General features: G+C 39.0%; 1 protein-coding gene across 7 annotated transcripts in view; it reads right to left on the reverse strand.

Moving 5' to 3' along the window:
• The window catches only part of CDKAL1 (CDK5 regulatory subunit associated protein 1 like 1), a 1,056,598-nt gene that overhangs the window by 787,617 nt on the left and 245,108 nt on the right, over positions 1 to 23,873 (reverse strand). For all 7 annotated transcript variants that reach the window (XM_066268295.1, XM_066268291.1, XM_066268292.1 and 4 more), the window contains one exon: positions 13,661 to 13,757. In XM_066268295.1, the coding sequence (XP_066124392.1) occupies positions 13,661 to 13,757 (97 nt within the window). The remainder of the gene's footprint in view (positions 1 to 13,660; positions 13,758 to 23,873) is intronic.

Raw genomic sequence — 23,873 nt, forward strand, 5'->3', positions numbered from 1 at the left:
TATAATTGTACTACTGCAATGAAAGAAAATATCTTTGTTTCTGAAACACAGGAATTTACAGGTTAAGGGGCATCATGTTTGCATCTTAAGGATCAGAAAAAAACATATATATGTAACAATAATTAGCAAATTTATTAAAAATTAACATTTCGGTAATCTGGGTAATGAATGCATGATCATTATTTTTGTAGCTTTTCTGTGAATGTAAAATTATGTCAAAATAAAATATTTTTTAAGTTAAATACACACTTGTGTGAACATTGAAGAAACAAAGATTTTCTTCCACTCTGGTGGTCACAAAGAACTTACACAAATGGACACAGCTCAAACTATAGCCTCTAAATTAAAAAACTAATTTATTAAATTTGCCTTCATGGCAGCAAATTAAATATTGCCTACACGTGATTATTTAATCACTGGGTAGTATGAGGAAGCTCTAGAACTTTAAAAATCAGGGTCTACAAAATTTGTAGAAAAGATGAAAAAAATGTATATTTAATTACAAATAAGCAAGGAGAAGTTCATTAATGACTTAATAAAACAATTGTGTCATTAGAATTTTTCATAAGAAGGATACTGAAGGAAGGTGGAGACAGGAGGAAAAAAAGAAGGGGAGACAGAAAAGAAAGGTAGGTTCAACGGAAGAGGGAGAAGTTATGAGGCAAAAAAAGAAGCAGGGGTGAGAGAGGGAGAAAGGAAAAAATAATAAAAGAACAAACTCAGGATTCACATACAGTAAAGAATACATTGAATTCATTCTGGGGAGAAAAGGAATGCTGTTCTTAATCAATGCTATAAATTGTAGCCCTGAATACACAAAGCTTAGTCTCTGACATATAATTCAAATAAAATGAATAAAATAGTATCTTGTGTCCTTCAGGCACTTAGTTATAAATATATGGGGGGAGGAGGGACATGCAGTATGTTCTATTACTGACTCCATATGTTCTCAACAATGAAAAAAGAGTTGGTGAATAAACAATACATAAATAACATTCTCCTGAAGAACTTTTAAAAGAAATCCATAAAAATATTTTATTCAGCTATTATGAACCACTCCAAATTTATAACTAAATATATACTGAAGAAACAAAACCTATAAAAAGTACCTAAAGCAAACAGAAGTGCTATTCAGAAATTTGCTAATTGTTTAGAGCAGTGCTCCCCAAAAGAATTTTCTACAGTGATGGAAATATTTATGTGCTGTGTGCTGTCCAACATGGTAGCCACATTTAGTCACTGTGTACTTGATATGTGGCTCCTGCGACTGAGGAACTAAATTTTACCTCTTTACACAGTCACATGTGGCTACCAGTAACCACACTGGACAGTGCAGGTTTAGAGTATGGCAAACACGCAACCCAGCTTGTGGTGATCTGTTATGGCAACCCTAGAAAACTAATATAGATCTCAAACACAATTTTGTCAAGTTGGCTTAAAAAAAGGTCAGTCAGGGAGCAAGTTGATACTGTTATGCAGAGGCTCTGCTTCAGTATGTGCTTGAAGTATTCCTTTTCTGAACAACCAGAACCTACATAAATTAATAACTGGTAATAACACAGTAATAGCTAAGAGTTCTTGAGCAATCATTGTGTTTCTCACTCTGTGATAACACAATACATACATTACCTTATTTAATCCTCACAACAGTCCTAGGCTGAATACTATCATTATTTCTGAGGGTTAAGGAACTAAAGCACAAATCTATCCAGCTAAATGACTGCCCAGTATTTCTAGTCACTCTTATTTAGGAATGGCACATGGGTGACACATTTCATGAGTTTCCCTTTTCCTATGCACATGAAGGTCATTGCTAAATGATTACAGAATGCTATCTAACTGAACCTGGACTTTCAAGAGACCCAGGCAACAACTATTCCCCAAACTCTACCCTCATAATCACCAACAGGCATGCATGCATTCACTTAACAAATATCTATTAAGCACCAACCAAGCACTACATGCTGTTCTAGAAATTGGGGATATGATAGCAAAAGATACCAAGTCACTGCTTTACAGACCTTATGTTTTAATTGGAGAAACAACTATGTAAATAATTGAAAATGTTCAAATCCTATCGAGACAGATGCAATGAAGAAAAATAAATTAAATAAAAATAAAAAATAATAAAAATAAAAGAAAATCTGGGAGTGGCAGGAGGTGAAGAGAGCGATTTTGCAATAGTGACCCAGATAAACCTTGGAGTAGGTAGTATTCATCCTAAGACGTGGACTCTAAGACAGAAGCATCAACATGAACCTCCAGGGGAAGAGTACAAAGAAGGGCTGAGAGACAGAAATGATAGAGAGTGAAAGGCAGTGGTAGGAGATGAGTCAGATAACTAAGGGAAGATTACAGAGGTGAGCAAAAGTAGGTTTATAGCTGTTCATATGGAAAACATATAAGTATAGATACTAATACAAGAGTAAAATCTATGTTTAGTGTAATCACAATTATAAACCTACCTTTGCTCAACCCCTATATGTAAGACCTTGTAGCTCCTGCTATTCAGGTTAGATTTTACTCTACTAGCAGAAGGAAGCCAGTGGAGGGTTAAAAGAACAATCTTAATAGCATGCTCAGGCTATCCTTGGCATGAGTCAGTTTACACTTTCAATGTTAATCTGGTCTGGTTCTCCTATTCCTTGATTTTCCCAAGACATCTCAAATCATTTAACGAGTAAGAGTGTATCGACATCATTGATACACAGAAACCCAGATGCAGAGAATCTTTCTCATCAGCTCTCTTAATTTTCACTATTTATAAATAAACTAGAAGAACTTGTCACCATTCTAATTAAGAAATTCAGACCAATGGGTTGTGAACATACAACACAATGTACAGATGATGTGTTATAGAGTTATGTACCTGAAACATGAATGATTTTGTTATGCAGTGTCACCCTAGTAAGTTCAATAAAAAGAAAAAAAATATGTATCACGCCAAAACTTTAAAACTATCTAAAAACTCTACCAACCTTCAAAAGAAAAGAAAAAAGGTTTTCTACCTGCATTAAGAACTATACATGTAAAATGCCTTTTCCATCATGTGTTTGTTCAAATTTTTCACTTTTACAATAATGAAAGTCTAATCCTATAATCAGCACCTGACAGGTTAAACTTTATACTGACGTCTTTATAAAAATATTTTCTCTCTAAAAATTTTTTTCCAAGCTGTGAAGAAAAGTCCTTACACCTGAAAATGGTATTTATTGGAAGCCAGCACAATTTAAAAATCTCTGCAATCTGGGGAAATCCATAGCAGTCACCAAACTTAACATCTTTCAACTCGACTAGATGAAAGATTTCTTAAATTCACAAGCCTGTGAACAAGTCTGCTAATGACTTAAAAAGAGCACTTATGCTACATGTGGTTTAACTTTTTGAACAAAACTTTCTCACATTCCAGGATGTTCTCATCTTCTTTCATCCCTTCGTTCAGAAAAATTCTTCCCCAATAGTAGAAATAGCCCTTTCATCAAAAATTATATGACCACACATTCCACACACAACTAAAAGCACATTTTCAACCTGAATGGTACCAGCAGGTGACTAACACTTAGAAAAAGATAAAAATTACTAATTGAAAAATGAGGCCAGGCTAGCCAATGCCAGCAAAATGAGTACCAGTACCAGGAACTTCTTTCTCTTAAATCCAATTAAAATACCTATAAAACTTTCTGTAGTGGAAGAAATATTTCAACAATTATAACAAAATTCAACGTGCTAACCTCAATTATATAGAGAAACATTATCTGGGACATCAGAATACTATCACAGTAAAAAACATGTTATAAAGTAAAAAAATTATTTTTAAAGTGATACCTAATTAAAAACAGTAATGTTAGAACTAAAAGAAATACACATGAGAGATGTAAAACATCAACTAATAAACTCCACTTTTTGTAGCAGGCAGAAAATGGCCTCCCAAAATGTTCAGATGCCCTAGTGCCCAGAACCAGTGAACATGTTAGCTGACATGGCAAGTGGACTTTTCAGATGTGACTAAAGACCTTGAGATAATGAGATTAGCCTGGATTATCCAGAAGGGCCCAATCTATTCCCAGGAGTCCTTAAAAACTGAGGGATGGCCCTGGCCGGTTGGCTCAGTGGTAGAGCGTTGGCCTGGCGTGCAGGAATCTTGGGTTCGATTTCCGGCCAGAGCACACAGGAGAAGAGCCCATCTGCTTCTCCACCCCTCCCCCCTCCTTCCTCTCTGTCTCTCTCTTCCCCTCCCGCAGCCAAGGCTCCATTGGAGCAAAGTTGGCCCGGGCGCTGAGGATGGCTCTGTGGCCTCTGCCTCAGGCGCTAGAATGGCTCTGGTTGTAACAGAGCGACGTCCAGATGGGCAGAGCATTGCCCCCTGGTGGGTGTGCCGAGTGGATCCCTGTCGGGTGCATGCAGGAGCCTGACTGCCTCCCCATTTCCAACTTCAGAAAAATACAAAAATAAAAAAATTTTTAAAAAGCTGAGGGATGGCATGGTTCCCTTAGGTTAGAAGGAGGCCACAAATCAAGGGATGTGAGTGGCCTCTAAAACCTGGACAAGGAAAGAAAAAGGATTCTTCCCTAGAGCACCCAGAAAAGAATACACCACTGTTTTGACTCTGGTCCAGTTAAACCCATGTCCAACTTGTGATCTCCAAAATATGTGTTGTTTTAAGCAACAGTGTTTATGGTAATTTGTTATGGGGCTTACAAAACTATTACTCCAATTAAACAAACACATGATAGAGTTAGCATCATAAAAGAGGGAAAGGAAAAATCTTAAGATAAGTGCTGCTCAAAGAGCTAAAAACAATATGAAAAAAAATTAAATTAAATGCCTACCTGATATTTAACAAACATTTACTCAACAAATACTTATGAGTTAGACAATGTACTGAGCACAAAAAGTAATGGAAAAATATAAAATAAGAGCAAACACAATCACTGGCTTTATAGAATCTATAAGTGTCCATCACAGTAGACTGCAAATACAATAGATTAAAGAGTTGAATAAATCCACCCTTTAAAAAGGTTTTTAAAAAAAAGATAGAAATAGAATACCTTATCAGATCTCTTCCTACATCCTGGGATTTAAGTTTTTAACCACAAAATAAATTACCCACTTATGCCCCAACAAAATAGTCAAGGTTTCTACTATATCAAAATTTTGAAAGATAATGAAAAAGGATGATACAAAGACAGGCAAATCTTTTCTCCATATTAAAATAGACTGATTTTCTACTGTTGCGCTGTAGGAGGCCCCTCTATATTCTGCATATAAACTATTTTAGGAGTTACGTGTTTTAAAAATATTTTCTCCCAGTTTATGGCTTCTTTTCATTTTCTTAATAGTATCTTTTGTGGAGCAAACATACTTAATTTTGATGAAGTTTAATTTATTAATTTTCTTTCATGTCCAAAGAAACAGTTTTGTATATATGTGTGTGAGTGTGTTCCACCTAAGGAATAATTTCCTAACTAAAGCTTACCCCAAAAGAAGAAAAGAAAGGGGCTGGTAGTAGAAAATGAACACCTTACCAAAGATACACAGATGACAGATAATCACACAAAAATATGCTCAACACCATTAGTCAACAGAGAAAAACAAATTAAGACCACAATGAGATGCAACTAAATACCTAGAACAATTATTAAAATTAAAAAACTGTCAGTGCCCAATTTTGGTGAAGATGTGGAGCTGCTGGTGGAAACACCAAATGGAATAGCTGTTTTGGTAAATACGCTGGCAGTTTCTTTTTTTGTTTATTTGTTTGTTTGTATTTTTCTGAAGCTGGAAACGGGGAGAGACAGACTCCCGCATGCGCCCGACCGGGATCCACCTGGCACGCCCACCAGGGGCCACACTCTGCCCACCAGGGGGCGATGCTCTGCCCCTCCGGGGCGTCGCTCTGCCTCTACCAGAGCCACTCTAGCGCCTGGGGCAGAGGCCAAGGAGCCATCCCCAGTGCCCGGGCCATCTTTGCTCCAATGGAGCCTCGGCTGCGGGAGGGGAAGAGAGAGACAGAGAGGAAGGAGAGGGGGAGGGGTGGAGAAGCAGATGGGTGCTTCTCCTGTGTGCCCTGGCCGGGGTGGAGAAGCAGATGGGTGCTTCTCCTGTGTGCCCTGGCCGGGAATCGAACCCGGGACTTCTGCACGCCAGGCCGATGCTCTACCACTGAGCCAATCGGCCAGGGCCTCCTGGCAGTTTCTTAATGGGTTGAGCAGATGCTTACCATGTGACCATACAATACCATTCCTAGGAATTTACCCAAGATAATGCAAACATACCAACACAAAGAGCTACCAATGAATGTTAATAGATTTATTTTGAATAGCCCCAAACTAGAAACAACACAAATTTCTACCAACTGGTGAACAGATGAACAAACTCTGGTTCATCATGCAATGAAATAATTCTAGGCAATAAAAGGTAACAATTTATAATTACAACAAGGATGAATACTGAATGTATTATGCTAAGTGAAAAAAAGGCAAGAAACAAGTGACATGTAATTCCATTTATATGACATTCTGAAATAGGCACAGAAATCAGAACATTCACTGCCAAGTACTGTGGGTATATGTGTTTGGTTGGGGGATGGAATTGAGTACAAAAGAACACAAGGGAACTTCTTAATGCCAGGGAAATGCTCTCTATATTAATTTTGGTGGTGCTAAAACATGACTATGCATGTGTCAAAATTCATCAAATGTGAATTTCATTGTGTGCTAATTACACCTAAATAAATCTGACTTAAAATACGAAAAAAAATAGCATCAATAACATATAAGAAAATAATTAGCAGAAAACAAATAAAGGGCATACAAAACTAACCATTAGATTATACTTTTTCTAACCCTCAAAGTCTCATTCAATCTTAACTCCCACCCATCCCTCACCCTGTCCTGCGGAGTCTGACCTAAGCACTGCATTTCCCGTTAACTCCATCTATCCACGCACACTACTCTCACTCATTTGCACTACTCCAAACTACGCCTCTTACAACTATTCCCTCCAAGTCCCACTCAAGTCAGGACACACGTCTTGCTCTTCCTTCTCCCTGCCAGTCACCCTTAAACACACAGGCTTTCCCTTAGGCGTGCCAATGTTTCTGCTCAGAAGCTCTTTCTCCTTTCTCCATTCATCAAACCATTACTCAAATGTGGTTTTTTGTTCTTATTTTGTTTGTGTGTGTGTGTGTGTGTGTGTGTGTGACAGAGACAGAGAAAGACAGAGAGAGGGACAGACAGAGACAGACAGACAGGAAGGGAGAGAGATGAGTGAAAAGCATCAATTCTTCATTGTGGCACCTTAGATGTTAATTGATTGCTTTCTCAAAAGTTGTTTTGTTTTTTTGTGTGACAGAGACAGAGAGAGAGAGAGACAGGCAGGCAGGAAGAGAGATGAGAAGCATCAATTCTTTGTTGCAGCACCTTAGTTGTTCATTGATTGCTTTCTCAATTGTGCCTTGACCGGGGGTTATAGCAAAGCGAGTGATCCCTTCCTCAAGCCAGTGACCATGGGGTTGTGTCTATGATCCCACACTCAAGTCAGCAACCCAGATGTGTTTTATTCAGCTCTGTACCTCCAGCAAATAGTTTCCTTCCAGGCATACAGTGGGTTCTAATGCTCCACATAGCTTCATTCTCATGCTCACTGTTAATTCTACTAATAAGTGAATTAATTATTTTTTTAAGCTAAAACTGAGCCGTTTAACTATGTGCCAAGAGCCAGGTGAAGGACATTACAGGTATTGTCTCATTTAACCCTTACAAAACTCAGGTTCTGTATGATCACGATTCTACAGATGAAGAAACTAAAGTACAGAAAAGATAAGTGGCTTGTACAAGGACACACAGTTAAAAAGTGGTGCCGCAGGGATATGGACCTATGCATTTGAGCTCCCGAATTCAGGCTCTTAACTACTATAAAACACTACAGTTTTGTTTTGTTTTTAATATTGTAATTCTACAGGTGAAAAATTTGTATACATATTGGTACATTTAAAAATCCCTTAAAAACAATAACAGATATAGGAAGGTACAAACATGAATGTGCTTTTAAATCTACATGTCATTCTGTTATAATACTGGCTTTTTGATAATGAAAAAAACACAATATGAAAAGAAGAAATATTAGAAGAGATGAAGTTGTGAAAAACAGGGCAGTTTCTAAAGATTTGACCTCAATGTAAATGCCACTATTTCTGTGACATTGTTTCACTTCATAAACTTATTTACCTTTTACAATATGGTATATCACAGAAATATTCTGAAATATCGCCTCTTTCAAATACTGCTTTATTTATACACATAATTTTCTAAATTAAAGTATATTCACATTTGAAATGGTCATCATGCTGTTTGACTTTTCAGGATTAGAGCAACTTGCCTGAAAAGATGTTTAAACCACTAAAAATCAACCAAGTAATAGTCCCTGAGACAAGTGGACACCTGCATTAAAACCCTATTTTGGCCTGACCAGGCCGTGGCGCAGTGGATAGTGTCGGACTGGGATGCGGAAGGACCCAGGTTCGAGACCCCAAGGTTGCCAGCTGAGCGCAGGCTCATCTGGTTTGAGCAAAAAGCTCACCAGCTTGGACCCAAGGTCGCTGGCTCGAGCAAGGGGTTACTGGGTCTGCTGAAGGCCCGCGGTCAAGGCACATATGAGAAAGCAATCAATGAACAACTAAGGTGTAACAACAAAAAACTGATGATTGATGCTTCTCATCTCCGTTCGTCTGTCTGTCCCTATCTATCCCTCTCTCTGACTCCCTCTGTCTCTGTAAAAAAAAAAAACAACAACACCTATTTCGTCCAGTTCTCCAAAGAAAATGTGCATCTATCTGCAGGGCTCACAGCTTGCACAGCAGGAATTTTTGTCACCTACAAATTTTCGACATCAAACTATATATTCTAATGCAAACTGCATGTTTTAGAATGTTATAGTATGTGTATTAATTTGCAGTTCATTTAGGATTTCTAGAGAAATTACACAATTACTACAAAGATAAGCCTAATAAAACGATACCAAGTTCAAATGCAGTTCTTGTTTATTAGCACAGAAAATCTATACAAAATGTACAAGTTTTGTAAACATGCTTTCCTGTAACAGAATAAAAACTCAACCTTTCTAATAAAAGTCATGCCTTTTTCTTTTTTTTTTTTTTTTTTTTTTTGTATTTTTCTGAAGCTGGAAACGGGGAGAGACAGTCAGACTCCCGCATGCGCCTGACTGGGATCCACCCGGCATGCCCACCAGGGGCAAAGCTCTGCCCACCAGGGGGCGATGCTCTGCCCCTCCGGGGCGTCGCTCTGCCATGACCAGAGCCACTCTAGCGCTTGGGCAGAGGCCAAGGAGCCATCCCCAGCGCCCGGGCCATCTTTGCTCCAATGGAGCCTTGGCTGCAGGAGGGGAAGAGAGAGACAGAGAGGAAGGGGGGGGGGGGTGGAGAAGCAAATGGGTGCCTCTCCTATGTGCCCTGGCTGGGAATCGAACCCAGGTACCCCGCACGCCAGGCCAACGCTCTACCGCTGAGCCAACTGGCCAGGGCAAGTCATGCCTATTAATAATGGCTACTACAATAATTGAGAAATAGCACCTTAAAAACAACTCAATCAAATAAATACTATATCAGCCTTCTATCCATAACACAACTGCTAACCGAAGGACACAAAAAGTGTTTCCATCAGAGCTTTACAGAGAAATTCACAACTAATCAATCTCCCTGCAGTCTAGGGCCCATCCCACCAGGAGGCTGGAAATATTCTAGGCTCAAACCAGATGTCTCTCCCCCAAAACTGGAATGTAAGCTCTGTGAAGACAAGAAGGAGTTCTGATGATTTGATATACTGATGCATTCCTACCACCAGAACAGTAGCAGATATTAGGCACTGAGTGCGTACTTGCAGAATCAAAGGAAGAATATTGCAGCAGCCCCAGGATCTAAAGCAAAACTTTCTGAGTCCCAAAGTCTATTACTTCTTTTTTTCTACCAGACTTTTATCAGAGAACATTCTGCTTTCTGGTTGTTCTAAAAGAAACTGTCCTACCAGCAAATGAGCTGAAGGAATATTCAATAGGTATAGTCACAAGATCATGAAACTACCTACAGCTAAACACAGAGTAACCAATTTAAACAAATAATAGGGGGAAAGTGACTCTGCATGAGAACTCATTCCAAGGTGGATGGTTAACCATAACTATCTGCCAAAAGAGACATGAAATTTTTCACTGTTAGGTAAAATGTTTCAAATAGTGAAGAAAAAAAAAAGATCTTGATTGGTCACTGACAAATATACATATTTTAGACATAAAATATAAAACTTCCCTTAATCATTCTAGGAGAAAAGTTTGGGTTAAAAAAGATATTTTTATCTAAGACATCTATCTATGTTTTAAATCTGCTCTTTCTCCTTCCCCAATGAGAGAAAAATTAGTTCCGTGCCCCAGGATGGGAGACAGTTACTGCCATCAGAACCAATTTGAGACCTAGAGGGCTATAGGTTTTACTTGTTTACTTTCTGTGCACCACCACACAAATGATATCAACCACAACGGGACAGTTTCAGGAGGAAGCAAGTCAGATAATGAAAAAGGCCCCGGAGTCAGATCACCAATTATTATGTGCTCTCACCACACCACTAAATCTGACTATGAAAACAAATTAAATGCCCTGTTTCAAAAGGCTGATATCAGTGGAAATTAACATGTTACCATGGTAGCAATATCCTTTCTACTTATTAAAAATCTTCTTAAATGCTCCCTGCATTTGCAAACGTGGAATAGTGTGTCTTTTGAACTTAGCTGTGCCCCACAAGGCGGGGAGGACCTGTCAGTTCTTCCACCAATAAAAAGCTGTTAGGTGGAGATCAGTGTATAAACATACTATTCCACGTGAGGTGACAGAAACCAATCCTCACGGGAGGGGAAAGCACAGAATTTAGTTACAGCTGTTCTTCCCTCCACGATTAACACCTTCCATCATAGTTCTGTGAGTGAAATTCTGTGCAGGAATAGCAGTTTTTACCCAGTCTATAAATCAAACGTGCAACACAATTCCAAACATCCTAAAAACAGTTTCCGAAATCACTGAATTTAAACATCTTCATAAAGTTTTTACACTTTAGAATTGTTTTTCTTTGTACAAACTAATATAAATCATTTCTTTTTTTTTTTTTTTTTTTGGTATTTTTCTGAAGCTGGAAACGGGGAGAGACAGTTAGACAGACTCCCGCATGCGCCCGACCGGGATCCACCCGGCACGCCCACCAGGGGGTGATGCTCTGCCCATCTGGGGCATTGCTCTGCTGCAACCAGAGCCAGTCTAGTGCCTGAGGTGGAAGCCATGGAGCCATCCTCAGCGCCTGGGCCAACTTTGTTCCAATGGAGTCTTGGCTGCAGGAGGGGAAGAGAGAGACAGAGAGAAAGGAGAGAGGGGAGGGTGGAGAAGCAGATGGGTAATTCTCCTGTGTGCCAGGCTGGGAATCAAACCTAGGACTTCCACTCACTGAGCCGACGCTCTACTGCTGAGCCAACTGGCCAGGGCTAAGACATGTGTTCTTAAGTTAGTTTTCTATTTACTAAGGAGCAAAACAAGATAAATCTAAATAAGTGGAAAAGTAATACAATGAGATTATGTGACAAAATAAAAGGGGTACCAGATTGAACAGAAAAACAATGTTTAGCTGTCATGACCACAGGTTTACATTACCTCTTAAAACTGTCTTCCACATTAAAAGCACTGGGTGTCCTCCATTACACTATCTTGAGAATCTGCCCTGCATCTTCACAAACACTAAGCTCTTGAGTAACACAATGGAGTTCAGGAAAATGTTACCATATGTACAAGAAGAAGAGCCTTTCGCCACACTAAAGAAAGTCTAATATTCTGGTAACTAAATTCCTTAAGATGAAATCTAAGCTGAATCCCATGCTTTTACCACATTCCATCTCTACAAGAAAATTCTAACTAGTTTCTTATTTCCCTAACGCAGCAGGATGATGTTTATGGAGAGACAGTTAGTTTGACATGAAAAGATAACTCAGGATTCCCTATTCATTTAATTCCTTAAATCACGAGAAATCAAAATGTAAATAAAGAATGAAAACAAACCAAAATAAAGTTCCCAAACAATCAGGTTCTGTTTGTTTAACATGAGAATGTTCAAAGATTATTAAATCTGGTTGTGGGCAAGGACTTTACAGCAGAAAACAAGTCTGTTACACTGAGAATACAGTAGAAGAACCTGTCAGTGGTACATCAAATGAGGAATCCAATAAATCTCAATTGAGGTGCCACTTCTTCATGCAACTTTTTTCTACATGCATACAATATTTGTATAGTTCTTCAAAGCTCATTTCCGAGCACACTGAGGACAGCTGCAGTGACGGGAAGGACAAAGCACCACCACGCAGTCAACAAATACAGACCAATGGACATTCTTTGAACAGTGATGCCACCAGAATACAGCAGATAGCAGACAGTAGTCTCCTGACTTCTGAGAGTTGGCTGTCCAATGGGGAAAAATGTATGACAACACCAAAAATATAGTCAGTCAGTCACCCAACACTTATGGAGTGCCTACTATATGTCAGGCATCGTGAAAAAGGCTAAAGAAACATAGTGAAGGTTAAAAAAAATTGAACAGCTGTCATCGTAAAGTTAATAATTTTTTTTCTTTATCAGAGACAGAGAGTCAGATGGATAGATACGGACAGACAGACAGAAACAAAGAGAGATGAGAAGCATCAATCATTAGTTTTTCATTGCGACACCTTAGTTGTTCATTGATTGCTTTCTCATATGTGCCTTGACTGTGGGGCGTCAGCAGACCAAGCAACCCCTTGCTCGAGCCAGTGACCTTGGGTCCAAGCTGGTGAGCTTTGCTCAAAACAGATGAACCTGTGCCCAATCTGGTGAGCTCAGGGTCTCGAACCTGCACCCTCCACATCCCAGTCCAACACTCTATCCACTGCACACTGCCTGGTCAGGCCGTAAAGTTAATAATTTAAATGCAGAGGTAGGTTTTATTCAAAAAATCATGTACATTAACCCCCAAATCACAACTCTGTGAAAGGCTGAGAGCAAATAACAAGTAACTGCACAGTAAGCAAAAACCCATAGACAGGATTATTGAGAACTGCACAGAATGTCCGAAATGGCTTTACAGAATGGTAACATGGAAGTCGAGACTGGGGGGCCAGGGCATAAGTATAAGGGAAGTGTTGCATTCCAAAACAGGCATGTAGGTACTGGGAGATGACAAGCAGTCTAGTGGAGCAGGAAAATGATGATGACATGGCAATACTGGACAGGCAGATAAAGACTAGGAAATTATTCAGAGACTTAAATTCCATGCTATGGCTTATTCTGTTAGTTTTTTAACTTATTGTGTTAACATGGATTCAAGTGTCCCACTCAATATACCACCCTCACCCCCAACAACGAGTTTTTTGTTGTTTTTTTAATGAGAGACTCTAGAACATGATTTTTTGCTAAGATGGAAAAGTTACACAGACATGACCAAGTTTCACAACAACAGAGGAAGTATACTGAGGACAGACATAAGTATAACAAAGTTTGTAGTAACGTAGATGTAGAAAATAGTATGTGTAGTTATTGCGTGTTCTGACAGTGTAAGATTTCTTTCTCCCTCAGGTACAAGCTTACCCCTATGACGCTCAGTCCTTGCAGGTAGTCCTGACGAGGCTGGGCTTGAGGGACACATCCAGCCAGCACTACCTTCTTGTTCTCCTCTTGAGCTTTTCTAAAAGATTAAAGACAAGAGCATGTGAATTATTTTGCTCATAGGTACACCTGTGGAAACTGATGTTAATGCATATGAGTTCTGTAAATAATAAGCCCATCTAAACATGAAACTAGATTTTCTGACAACTGTTTAAAGAAATAGAGTAAGGCTTCTGTATGTGTCTATTTATTATACCATAGATGGTATAATACAGGAAGTATTCAGAAAATGATTAAATAAATTAATGTATAGGCAGAATATAAAATACTATTTTAACAGCACCTGAGTTTCATTTCAATGACTTAAGAGTACTTTGGTACAATTTTTCCACTTGGAATCCTGAAAAAAACTTGTTAAATAAAATAAAAAAGATCTGACTTCTACAGATTGCTTAACATATCTAAGAGAATAAAAGCCTGACTCTGCCACCTGGTTTTAGTTTTTTATCAGTACCAAGCACACTGTTGCACACAAATAGTTTTCTTGTAATAAATATGAAATACTTTATCACAAAAAATCTTTCCATTTACATTAATCATCTATACAAGGAAGTAAGATCTGGTTTCCTCAAGAACTATAGCCGTATCACCTAGAATCACTGCCAGACATCCAAGAGAGTCTGTGAGATCACCAATAATTAAACCCATAAAGGGATTCAATGACTTACTAAGTGCATCTAAAACATGATGGTGTTTAAAGAAAAAGAGTAAGGAGGAAGGCATATGCCTTGTACTCAATCAACAAGCTTATGGTTTAACATAGATGAGACGTAAAATGACATAAGCAACACAGCATCAAATAAATGTTCTAGCCCTGGCTGGTTGGCTCAGCGGTAGAGCGTCGGCCTAGCGTGCGGAGGACCCGGGTTCGATTCCCGGCCAGGGCACATAGGAGAAACGCCCATTTGCTTCTCCACCCCTCCGCCGCGCCTTCCTCTCTGTCTCTCTCTTCCCCTCCCGCAGCCAAGGCTCCATTGGAGCAAAGATGGCCCGGGCGCTGGGGATGGCTCTGTGGCCTCTGCCCCAGGCGCTAGAGTGGCTCTGGTCGCAACATGGCGACACCCAGGAGGGTCGCAACATGGCGACGCCCAGGATGGGCAGAGCATCACCCCTTGGTGGGCAGAGCGTCGCCCCCTGGTGGGCGTGCCGGGTGGATCCCGGTCGGGCGCATGCAGGAGTCTGTCTGACTGTCTCTCCCTGTTTCCAGCTTCAGAGAAAAAAAAAAATTAAAAAAAAAAAATAAATGTTCTAAATGACAAAAAGATGTACAGGCAACATATCATAGAGGGAAAAGAACATGCACCTAGGAAATACAGTAAAAACCTTCACCACAACCCCCCACCACACACACACACACACACACACACAAAACTGAGAGAAGTTTAAGAAGAAATAGAGAAGTTGGAGAGGGTGAAAACGAAGGCAGAGAAAGCTCCAGCAGGTTTTACAGCATGGAAAAAAAGAAAGCAAGGAGAAAGTATTTCATTATAGAAAAAAATCTGTATAAAGGAGACTGATAGGGCGTGTATGTTGAAGGAGCCTGTGAAAGAGGCTGACAGTATTTAACTCAGTGGGCAATAGGAAAGCCTCTTAAGCTTTGGTAGCTGAGTTGACACAAAGTGGAATCAAACTTTCACAAGGTGTAAAATGAAATAGAAAGGAGAAAGAAACCAAGAGACGGGGAAATTAAATGAATACCCTTAACAAAGGGATGGATGTGAGTGCATGTGGAAGAGGGGTGGGAGGGGGGATTAAAGAAAAGGAGATTAGTTCTCTTGCTAAAATTTACTTGGGAAACCCTAAGAAAGAATCAAAAGTGATGCCAAGGTTTTGAGTCTAAGGCAGGGGTCAAGAAACATTTTCTATGAAGGGCTTTGCTGGTCATAGCTGTTGGAACTCTGCCGTTTTAGACCAAAGCAGCCATACATAATACCTAACCAGGTGTCCCCAAACTACAGCTGCCAGGGGGCCGTTTATCCAGCCCCAGTTGCACTTCTAGAAGGGGTACCTCTTTCATTGGTGGTCAGTGAGAAGAGCACTGTATGTGGCGGCCCTCCAACGGTCTGAGGGACAGGGAACTGGCCCCCTGTGTAAAAAGTTTGGGGACCCCTGAAACAAATGGGTGTGTTTGTGCTCTAATAAAACTGCATTTAGAAAAACAAGCAGCAGGTCACATTTTGCCCAAAGGTGAGAGTTTGTGAATCCCTAGCCTAAAAAAATAAAAAGGCAGCCATTAGCTGTCAGGAGTAGCTGACTGAGAAGTGAACTAAAAGGTAAGAAACTCACCTAGGACACACTAAATCTGAGGATCCACTAATGCCTGTCAACTCTCTCGAAAAGTCAGCTGGTAGGGAGTGAAGCACGGGGTAGATTTTAGATTCTAAAGGGAAAATCGCATTTAGTACAAAACTGGAAGGTTGTTTAGAGATGTGGAAACATTTTTTATAGCATAAAAATATTGCTATGGAAAACAAAAAGGAGGTAACATCACCACCAACAACAATAGTACAGCAACAATAAATAATGATGGTTAGCATCTATACAACGCTTTGTCAAGGTAACCATTATGCAGTTAATTATGTAACACATTTGAAAACAGTACAGCCAACAAATAACAACTGAGGAAAATGGTTCTGGAGACAGTATAAACATTAGATCAGGTCACAAAACTGTCCAAGGAAGATGTTAAGGGAGTACGCAGAACAGTAGAAAATAAAAAGTTCAAACTAGAGATGCTTCATTAAGTAATTAACTTAAAATTACTTATTGCTTTTATTCATGCTTTTACTGGATTTGGCTTTAAAATAAGATGGTAGACCAGAACTAAAATCTAAGCTAAAACTCACATCCCAGTTATGGAATATTAATACTGCACTTTATATGTGACCAAATAAAGTAGCAAAAGCATTAAGGCAATTTCTCAAAAAGTATTCTTGTTCTAAACATTCTCTTCTCATATACTATTCTTTTTGTTTAGTTAGTTTTGTTCAGGTTAATAAAAGCCTTTAAAAAATGGGTCTTTAGAAACATATCCAGCACAGGTATAGTTTAAAAGCTTTATCATTCAAAATATGATTGCTGATAAGAATAATAGCTTAAGAAATTTAAAAACAGTATGAATTTTCATGTCTTCAGATAAGATAGCCTTGAAATATTAATTAAAATGAAAAAATATAAAGTTAATTCAAAATAATCATTAATATTTTTTGAAACATATTTCCAAATTAAAAGAAACAAAGCCTTGTGTAGAGCATTGACTTGATTAATATAGAAAACATAAATCTTTCCCTCTCTTCTGCCAAGCACCAAATGCAAACAAGAATTTGTACAGAATCTTTTTTTTTTTTTTTTACAGAGACAGAGTCAGAGAGAGGGATAGACAGGGACAGACAGGAATGGAGAGATGAGAAGCATCAATCATTAGTTTTTCATTTTGCGACACCTTAGTTGTTCATTAATTGCTTTCTCATATGTGCCTTGACCGGAGGGCTACCGCAGACTGAGTGACCCCTTGCTTGAGCCAGCAACCTTGGGTCCAAACTGGTGAGCTTTTGCTCAAACCAGATGAGCCCCGTGCTCAAGCTGGTGACCTCGGGGTCTCGAACCTGAGTCCTCGGCATCCCAGTCCAACATGCTATCCACTGCGCCACCGCCTGGTCAGGCTGTACAGAATCTTAAAATTCACTGCATCACAGAAAAAAACATAAAGATTCCTTATTAAAACAGCACAGAAATCTACAGAGATTATCATATATTGAATGTCTTCAAAGTAGAACACAGTTTAATATTTGACAGTTGTTTTCCTGCATCCTGTGAGTCAAGTAACAGTTTATTAGAAAAGAAATAAATTCACGCCTGTGTCTAGAAAAACATCCTCTACAAGTAGCAGGTAAGGAACAAATGTTGTTTCTCCATGTTCATTTCTCCATTCTTTATCTCTTTCCTGCAAGTTGATAATTAATTTACATAAAATACTCATAATAATACTCATAATAATGTTTTCTTCAACCAAAACTTTTGTTCATGAGAAAGTACTTTTAAATATATATATATATATATCTGATTTGTATTTCTAAATGTATACTAATACACTCCAAAAAATGTCCTCACAACACCAGAAAGAGGGTCAAATTAGTCTGCTTCTGTACAAAGCATATTCTTAACTACCCTACATATGGTTACAGTTTGCATTCAAATATTCGAGTATTTTTTTTAATTTTTTAAAATATTTTATTTATTCATTTTAGAGAGGGGGGAGAGAGAGAGAGAGAGAGAGAGAGAGAGAAGAAGAAGAAGAAGAAGAAGAAGAAGAAGGAGAAGAAGAAGAAGAAGAAGAAGGAGGAGGAGGAGGAGGAGGAACAGGAAGCATCAACTCCCATATGTGCCTTGACCAGGCAAGCCAGGGTTTTGAACTGGCAACCTCAGTGTTTCCAGGTTGACGTTTTATCCACTGCGCCACCAAAGGTCAGGCCAAATATTCGAGTATTTTAAGTATTTATTTATGTATAGGCAAGTAGTCATGTGAAATGCAAAAAACATTTTAGCAAATAATGTAAGAGAAAAGAACTAAAGATTGCCTGACTAGGCGGTGGCGCAGTGGGTAGAGCGTTGGACTGGGATGCAGAGGACCCAGGTTCGAGACCCCGAGGTAGCCAGCTTGAGCACGGGCTCATCTGGTTTGAGCAAAAGCTCACCAGCTTGAACCTAAGGTCGCTGGCTCCAGCAAGGGGTTACTCGGTCTGCTGAAGGCCCGGGGTCAAGGCACATATGAGAAAGCAATCAATGAACAACTAAGGTGTTGCAACGCGCAATGAAAAACTAATCATTGATGCCTCTCATCTCTCTCCGTTTCTGTCTGTCTGTCCCTGTCTATCCCTCTCTCTGACTCACTCTCTGTCTCTGTAAAAAAAAAAAAAAAAAAGAACTAAGGATCTGCAACTGTGATAGACTTCAATCACTATGATGGCCTTCCTAAATGTGTCAGGACTTTTTGAGATAGGGAAAGAGCTGCAAAATAATTGAAAATAAAGTAACTCTAAGACTTGATAGGATTCATTAACCTGAAAATAACAATTCAAAGAAATGTATTCAAATGTGTAACTGAGAATGTCTAGAGACATTCAAATTCAAAGTACTAGATTATAATATAATCCCAGGATCACAGACTGAATATATTTTTAACCAACAAAAGTAAAACATAAGCGCACATTTTATGCCCCATGAGAAGAAAGAATGTAGTCTTCATTGCACCTAGACTTTTCTAAAATGTTCTCAGAGTGTGTTTAGGAGTCCAAAGGGTAAATTTTGCAACATCTATAACAGTGGCACACAGAGTGAGCACCTAAGACAGATAAAACCAATCAAGAAATGTCCACGTGATTCCAATACAAGTTCTTACTGCCAATACAAGCTCTTGGGCTCACCTATAAAAATAAGGGTTTATTAAAAAGTCACTAATTCAGCATTTTGTTTTTTCATTCTGATTCATTCACTTACCACATATGCCACACACACACAAGAAAGAAGTCATGATCTCAAGTAGTTCACAGTCTAGTAGGAAAAAAAAGGAATGAGTCTTAAAACCAGGTTTTTGCATGAAAGGGAAGAATGAAGATCTGGAGTTAAGAATGCTGAGTGTAGACCTGTGGGAGAACCAGCATGCACTCCTGTAAAGAGACCGAAGGGCAGCCAGTTATGGAGGAGAGGCAGCTTTCTCTGAAAGAAGGGCTGTGTAACCCTGACACCAAATGAGATCCCTAAGTGACCAGATCAGGGGCACAAAGGAGGCTGAGTAAGGCAGACCAGAAACATCATTGCCATCCTCCTCCCTCAGTCTCCTCCACCACTGCATCTGTCACTGTGCTTTCATTTACTCTCTGCGCACCAAGGGTCTGTGGATGATTCTGTTTGAAGAAAGGATTCTGTGACTTTAATATATGTAAGAATAGGACATAGATTGGTGCCTGCATGCTAGCTAGAAACTACGAAACACAGTAAAATGCACAGTTAGCCTAACTAGCCTCATGGCTTCAAAGGGAACCAAGTGCAAAGAACGGGGCTGATTCCTTGGGTCATAGTGAGATGTCTCTCTCTGACTCCTGCTAGGCTGGCTGCTGAAAGTCACTCTCCCAGGGAGTCAGGAAATTAGCATTTCCCCAGAAAATTGGAGACAGCAGCTGGAAGTTTGGGAATCCTTGTAACTAACTCTAGGATGCTGGCTACCATTGACTACAGTCAGATGTGCCTCCATGAGAAACTGAATTTGTGAAACTGGTTACTAGAAGTTTAGTCCCTGAGTCCATTTAATTCCAGGTAAATTTATGAAATCAAGTTTCTGAACTTGTGAAACTAAAGGTCATTCAGTGAAAAACACTGACAACACCCAGCTATGTCATCTGAAGAGCCAGCTTGTCTCTACGACGTTTCCACTTCTCTAAAACTGAAACTCCAATCTTGCGAGATGATCATGCATACACACAATCTGGTTTCAAAAGTCAGTGGCTGGAAAGCTGTATCTCCAGTACCAAAGCCCATAGGTATGTTCTGTTTCAGAAACTCAATATCAAGACATACGTGCACGTTAATGGTCAATGAATTAATAGCAAGTCCATTCTTCCAGTTGTTCTTTTCAAAAGTCTTGGAATTATTCTTTATACGTCTTGTTCTCTCACTCCCAGTCCATGAGCAAATCCCTCTGACTGCACCTTGAAAGCATGTCCATGTTCCACCCACGTGTACCACCTCCACTGCTGCCATGCTGCTTTAAGCAACTAACATTTGCTTCCTTCCACCTTTGTTCCCTTAGAGTTTAGTCTCAACACAGCAGCCTGCGTGATCTTTTTAAAGCCAGACAACTGCACCCCTTCTCCCTCAAAACAAGTCTTATGAATCATTATCTCACAAGGATCACAGATTCAAAGTCATGGTTCTTAAATATGGCCAACAAGGCTCTAACTACCTGGGTACCCTCCTCCCTCCCTCCTTCCCCACACACCCTAAACTGCCACTGCTCTCTTGGTCAGCTTCTAAGTGTTCCCGGAAAACTGCACGCAGGGTCCCACATGAGGCCCTTGCATTCGCTCCACGACACACTTTTGCCAAGTGTTCCCAGGGCTCTCTTTCAACTGTCAAGTCTTTCATCATCTGTTATGATCTAACCCTGTTTTAAACTGTGACCTGCCATAGCCACACCATGATTTGCTTTGCTGCTCTATTTCTTTTTCATACTACCCCTCACCTTCTCCTATACTACATTATTTTCTTGAGTTTTAATAGTCTGTCACCTACCTAACCACCACTGCCTGAGTGTGAATTTCCTAAGGACAGGAATTTGGGTGTTTTGGGTCACAAACGTTATTAGTAGACAGAAAAGAGCCAGTATATTGTAGAAGCAAAAAAGGGGAGGGTAGGACTCCAGCTCTAACCATGGCGGAGCAGTTAAATGAAGGAGGCACAGGCAATCACGGGACAGCACAGTCCTTCGAGAAACACAGCAGTGAAGTAAGTCAAGTACAGGTTCTAGAGCTAGGCTGCTAGGTCCAAAGATTGTGTGAGCTCTATTATTTCCTATGTAATTATAGGTGCGTTATCTCACCTCTCTGTGCTTTAGTTTCTGCATTTGTAACAGAAGTTTCTACCTCATGAAGTTGTTGTGAAAGCCCAATGTGCTAATAAATGAAATGCACTTTAAAGAGTTCTGGCACATAAAAGAACTTTTATAAATGTTTACAATTATTTAAGAGAAGTATGAAAATCTATAAGTACTGACATGGAGGTATGTACACAACACATAAAGTTATAGAAAAATACCAAGTTATAGAACAGAATGTAAACTATGTCCCATTTTTATAAAGAAGGTACCAAGAAGACATGTGCATAGAATAAATCCTAAAAGGGAATATTCCAAATTGTTTATAACAACTAAATAACAAATTAAGAAAATAAAGAAGACACTTGTAACACTCTTCTTAAAAGCTTGACATCAAAATAAGGCCCAGGAAAGACTTGACCAGTGCCTGAAGTAAGACATCATCCTAGGATTGGAACCATCTAGGATGAGGCATATACCATAACCCTCCTTATATACATTCTAAACTTGCTCCCCCCAACATTAATGAGCTCCTCCTCTTGGATAGGAAAGTTTCCCAATCGAACATACTTTAGCCAAATAGTCAATATTTTCTCAGTATTCCTTATAAGTGGTCATGTGGCTTCTGCTTTTTTTCCTCAGAGGAAGGGAGTTCATTACTTCAAATTTTCCTGTTTAATCACGGAATACCTGTTTTTGACCATATGTTCTTAATTATTAAACTCTACCTCAAATAGCTTAAAGTTATTCATCCTGATTTGTTTCCTTTCACCTCCTAAAGCTTTATCCTCTACACTGGTCTACATCCCAAATCATGTTCGGTAAATAAAAAAATAAATAAAACCATTTCAAAGGAAATATTTCTACAATACATGTCATGCATATACTTCCTATCTGTATGTGTAATATACATATACTATATAATGATTATATAAAACAATTATCTCATATAATATGATAGATGATAGATGATACATAGAGTGAGTGAATCTCAATAACCTATAGTTAACTGCCTTAGCTCATCATGTAGATAAGAGTCTGACATCTGTAAGAGACATTCAAAACTTTCTAGCTCTGTCACTTCACTGTATAAAAGAAGAAAGTGAGGATAAGAAAGATTAAACAGCTTGGCAATGGCCAAAGTGAAGACAGTATGGCAGGCATCCATCACTCCCTTTCTTTAGACATAATGATGTCCTAAGCCAGAGCTTACCAAGATGCACAGGGCTGAGTAGTCCATAATAAATAAACTCAGTAAATGATAATTTTGATTCTTCTCTTTCTTTCCTGTCAGTTATTACTTCTCAATATGTTATTTAACTTTTTAACTCAATCTACCACACCACCGCACCATTTCTAACTGTTATGCAAGAAATCTATAAAAATTTCTGGAGTAAAAGATTAAAATCAACAACCTCACCTTTGCACAAATTCATTAATAGAATATTTTGTGCCTAATATGAGTCCAATATATACTTAGAGGCCTGTTGGCTATTAAGACAAACTTGTGCTTCAAGGAATACACCTGAAGCTGAAAAAGCTAAAAAGAAGATCTCTCCAGGCATCCCCAAACTACGGCCCGCGGGCCGCATGTGGCCCCCTGAAACGATTTATACAGCTCCCGCCGCACTTTCAGAAAGGGGCACCTCTTTCACTGGTGGTCAGTGAGAGGAGCACTGTATGTGGTGGCCCCCCAACGGTCTGAGGGACAGTGAACTGGCCCCCTGTGTAAAAAGTTTGGGGACCCCTGCAACTAAACAAAAATATAAATGTACACTTTAAGTAAATGATTACTTCATTAATAAATACAAGTTTACAGACCAAAAAATACATACAATTATATATAATTCATACTAATATATTGTATATATTATAAAACATACCTTAATATTTTAAAAATGAAATACTGCAAAAGAAAATTAGTGATCTCAGTTCAAACACAGAGAAGAAATCACTGCAGATTCAAATAAAGAATTAGTAGAAACTTCTTTTCTCATTGAAGGGCACCAGAATATGCCAACCCAAAATATGCCACTTTGGCATAAAGATTATTTTGAACTGGAAGCATTTTAGAAACAGAAGACTTGGAGAGGAACAAGCTCTCTCCCCTCCCATATCTGGCTAAAAGCAGAACATAAATTTTCACTTGGAATGTTACCTCCCTCTCTAATACCAGAAAGAACTACTACATAACAAACCCTATTAAACAACCTTTATTTACCATTAATATCCTAATCACCCTCCCATAAGCTTTTTCCTTTGTCTAAAGTCTTCTCCACTCTTTATCCCCTTTATTAAAATGGTATATGATCTCGAAATTCTAATTGCTCCTTGGAGTCACATTTCTTTGTGAACTTCCACGTTTACTTAAATCTGTTTTTTCTTTTTTCCTATCATCCATCTTTCATCAGTTTAATTCCCAGGCCCCAATTGTTGAACCTAAGAGGATACAAATATAGAAGGTTTTCCCCCCTCCCTTATATCATGAAATGTAAGATGCACTGGTATTTTTGTGTTACTTCCAGATCCAAAGCAAAGTAAGATGAG

The sequence above is a fragment of the Saccopteryx bilineata genome, chromosome 3, assembly GCF_036850765.1.
Source record: "Saccopteryx bilineata isolate mSacBil1 chromosome 3, mSacBil1_pri_phased_curated, whole genome shotgun sequence".
NCBI lineage: Eukaryota > Metazoa > Chordata > Mammalia > Chiroptera > Emballonuridae > Saccopteryx > Saccopteryx bilineata.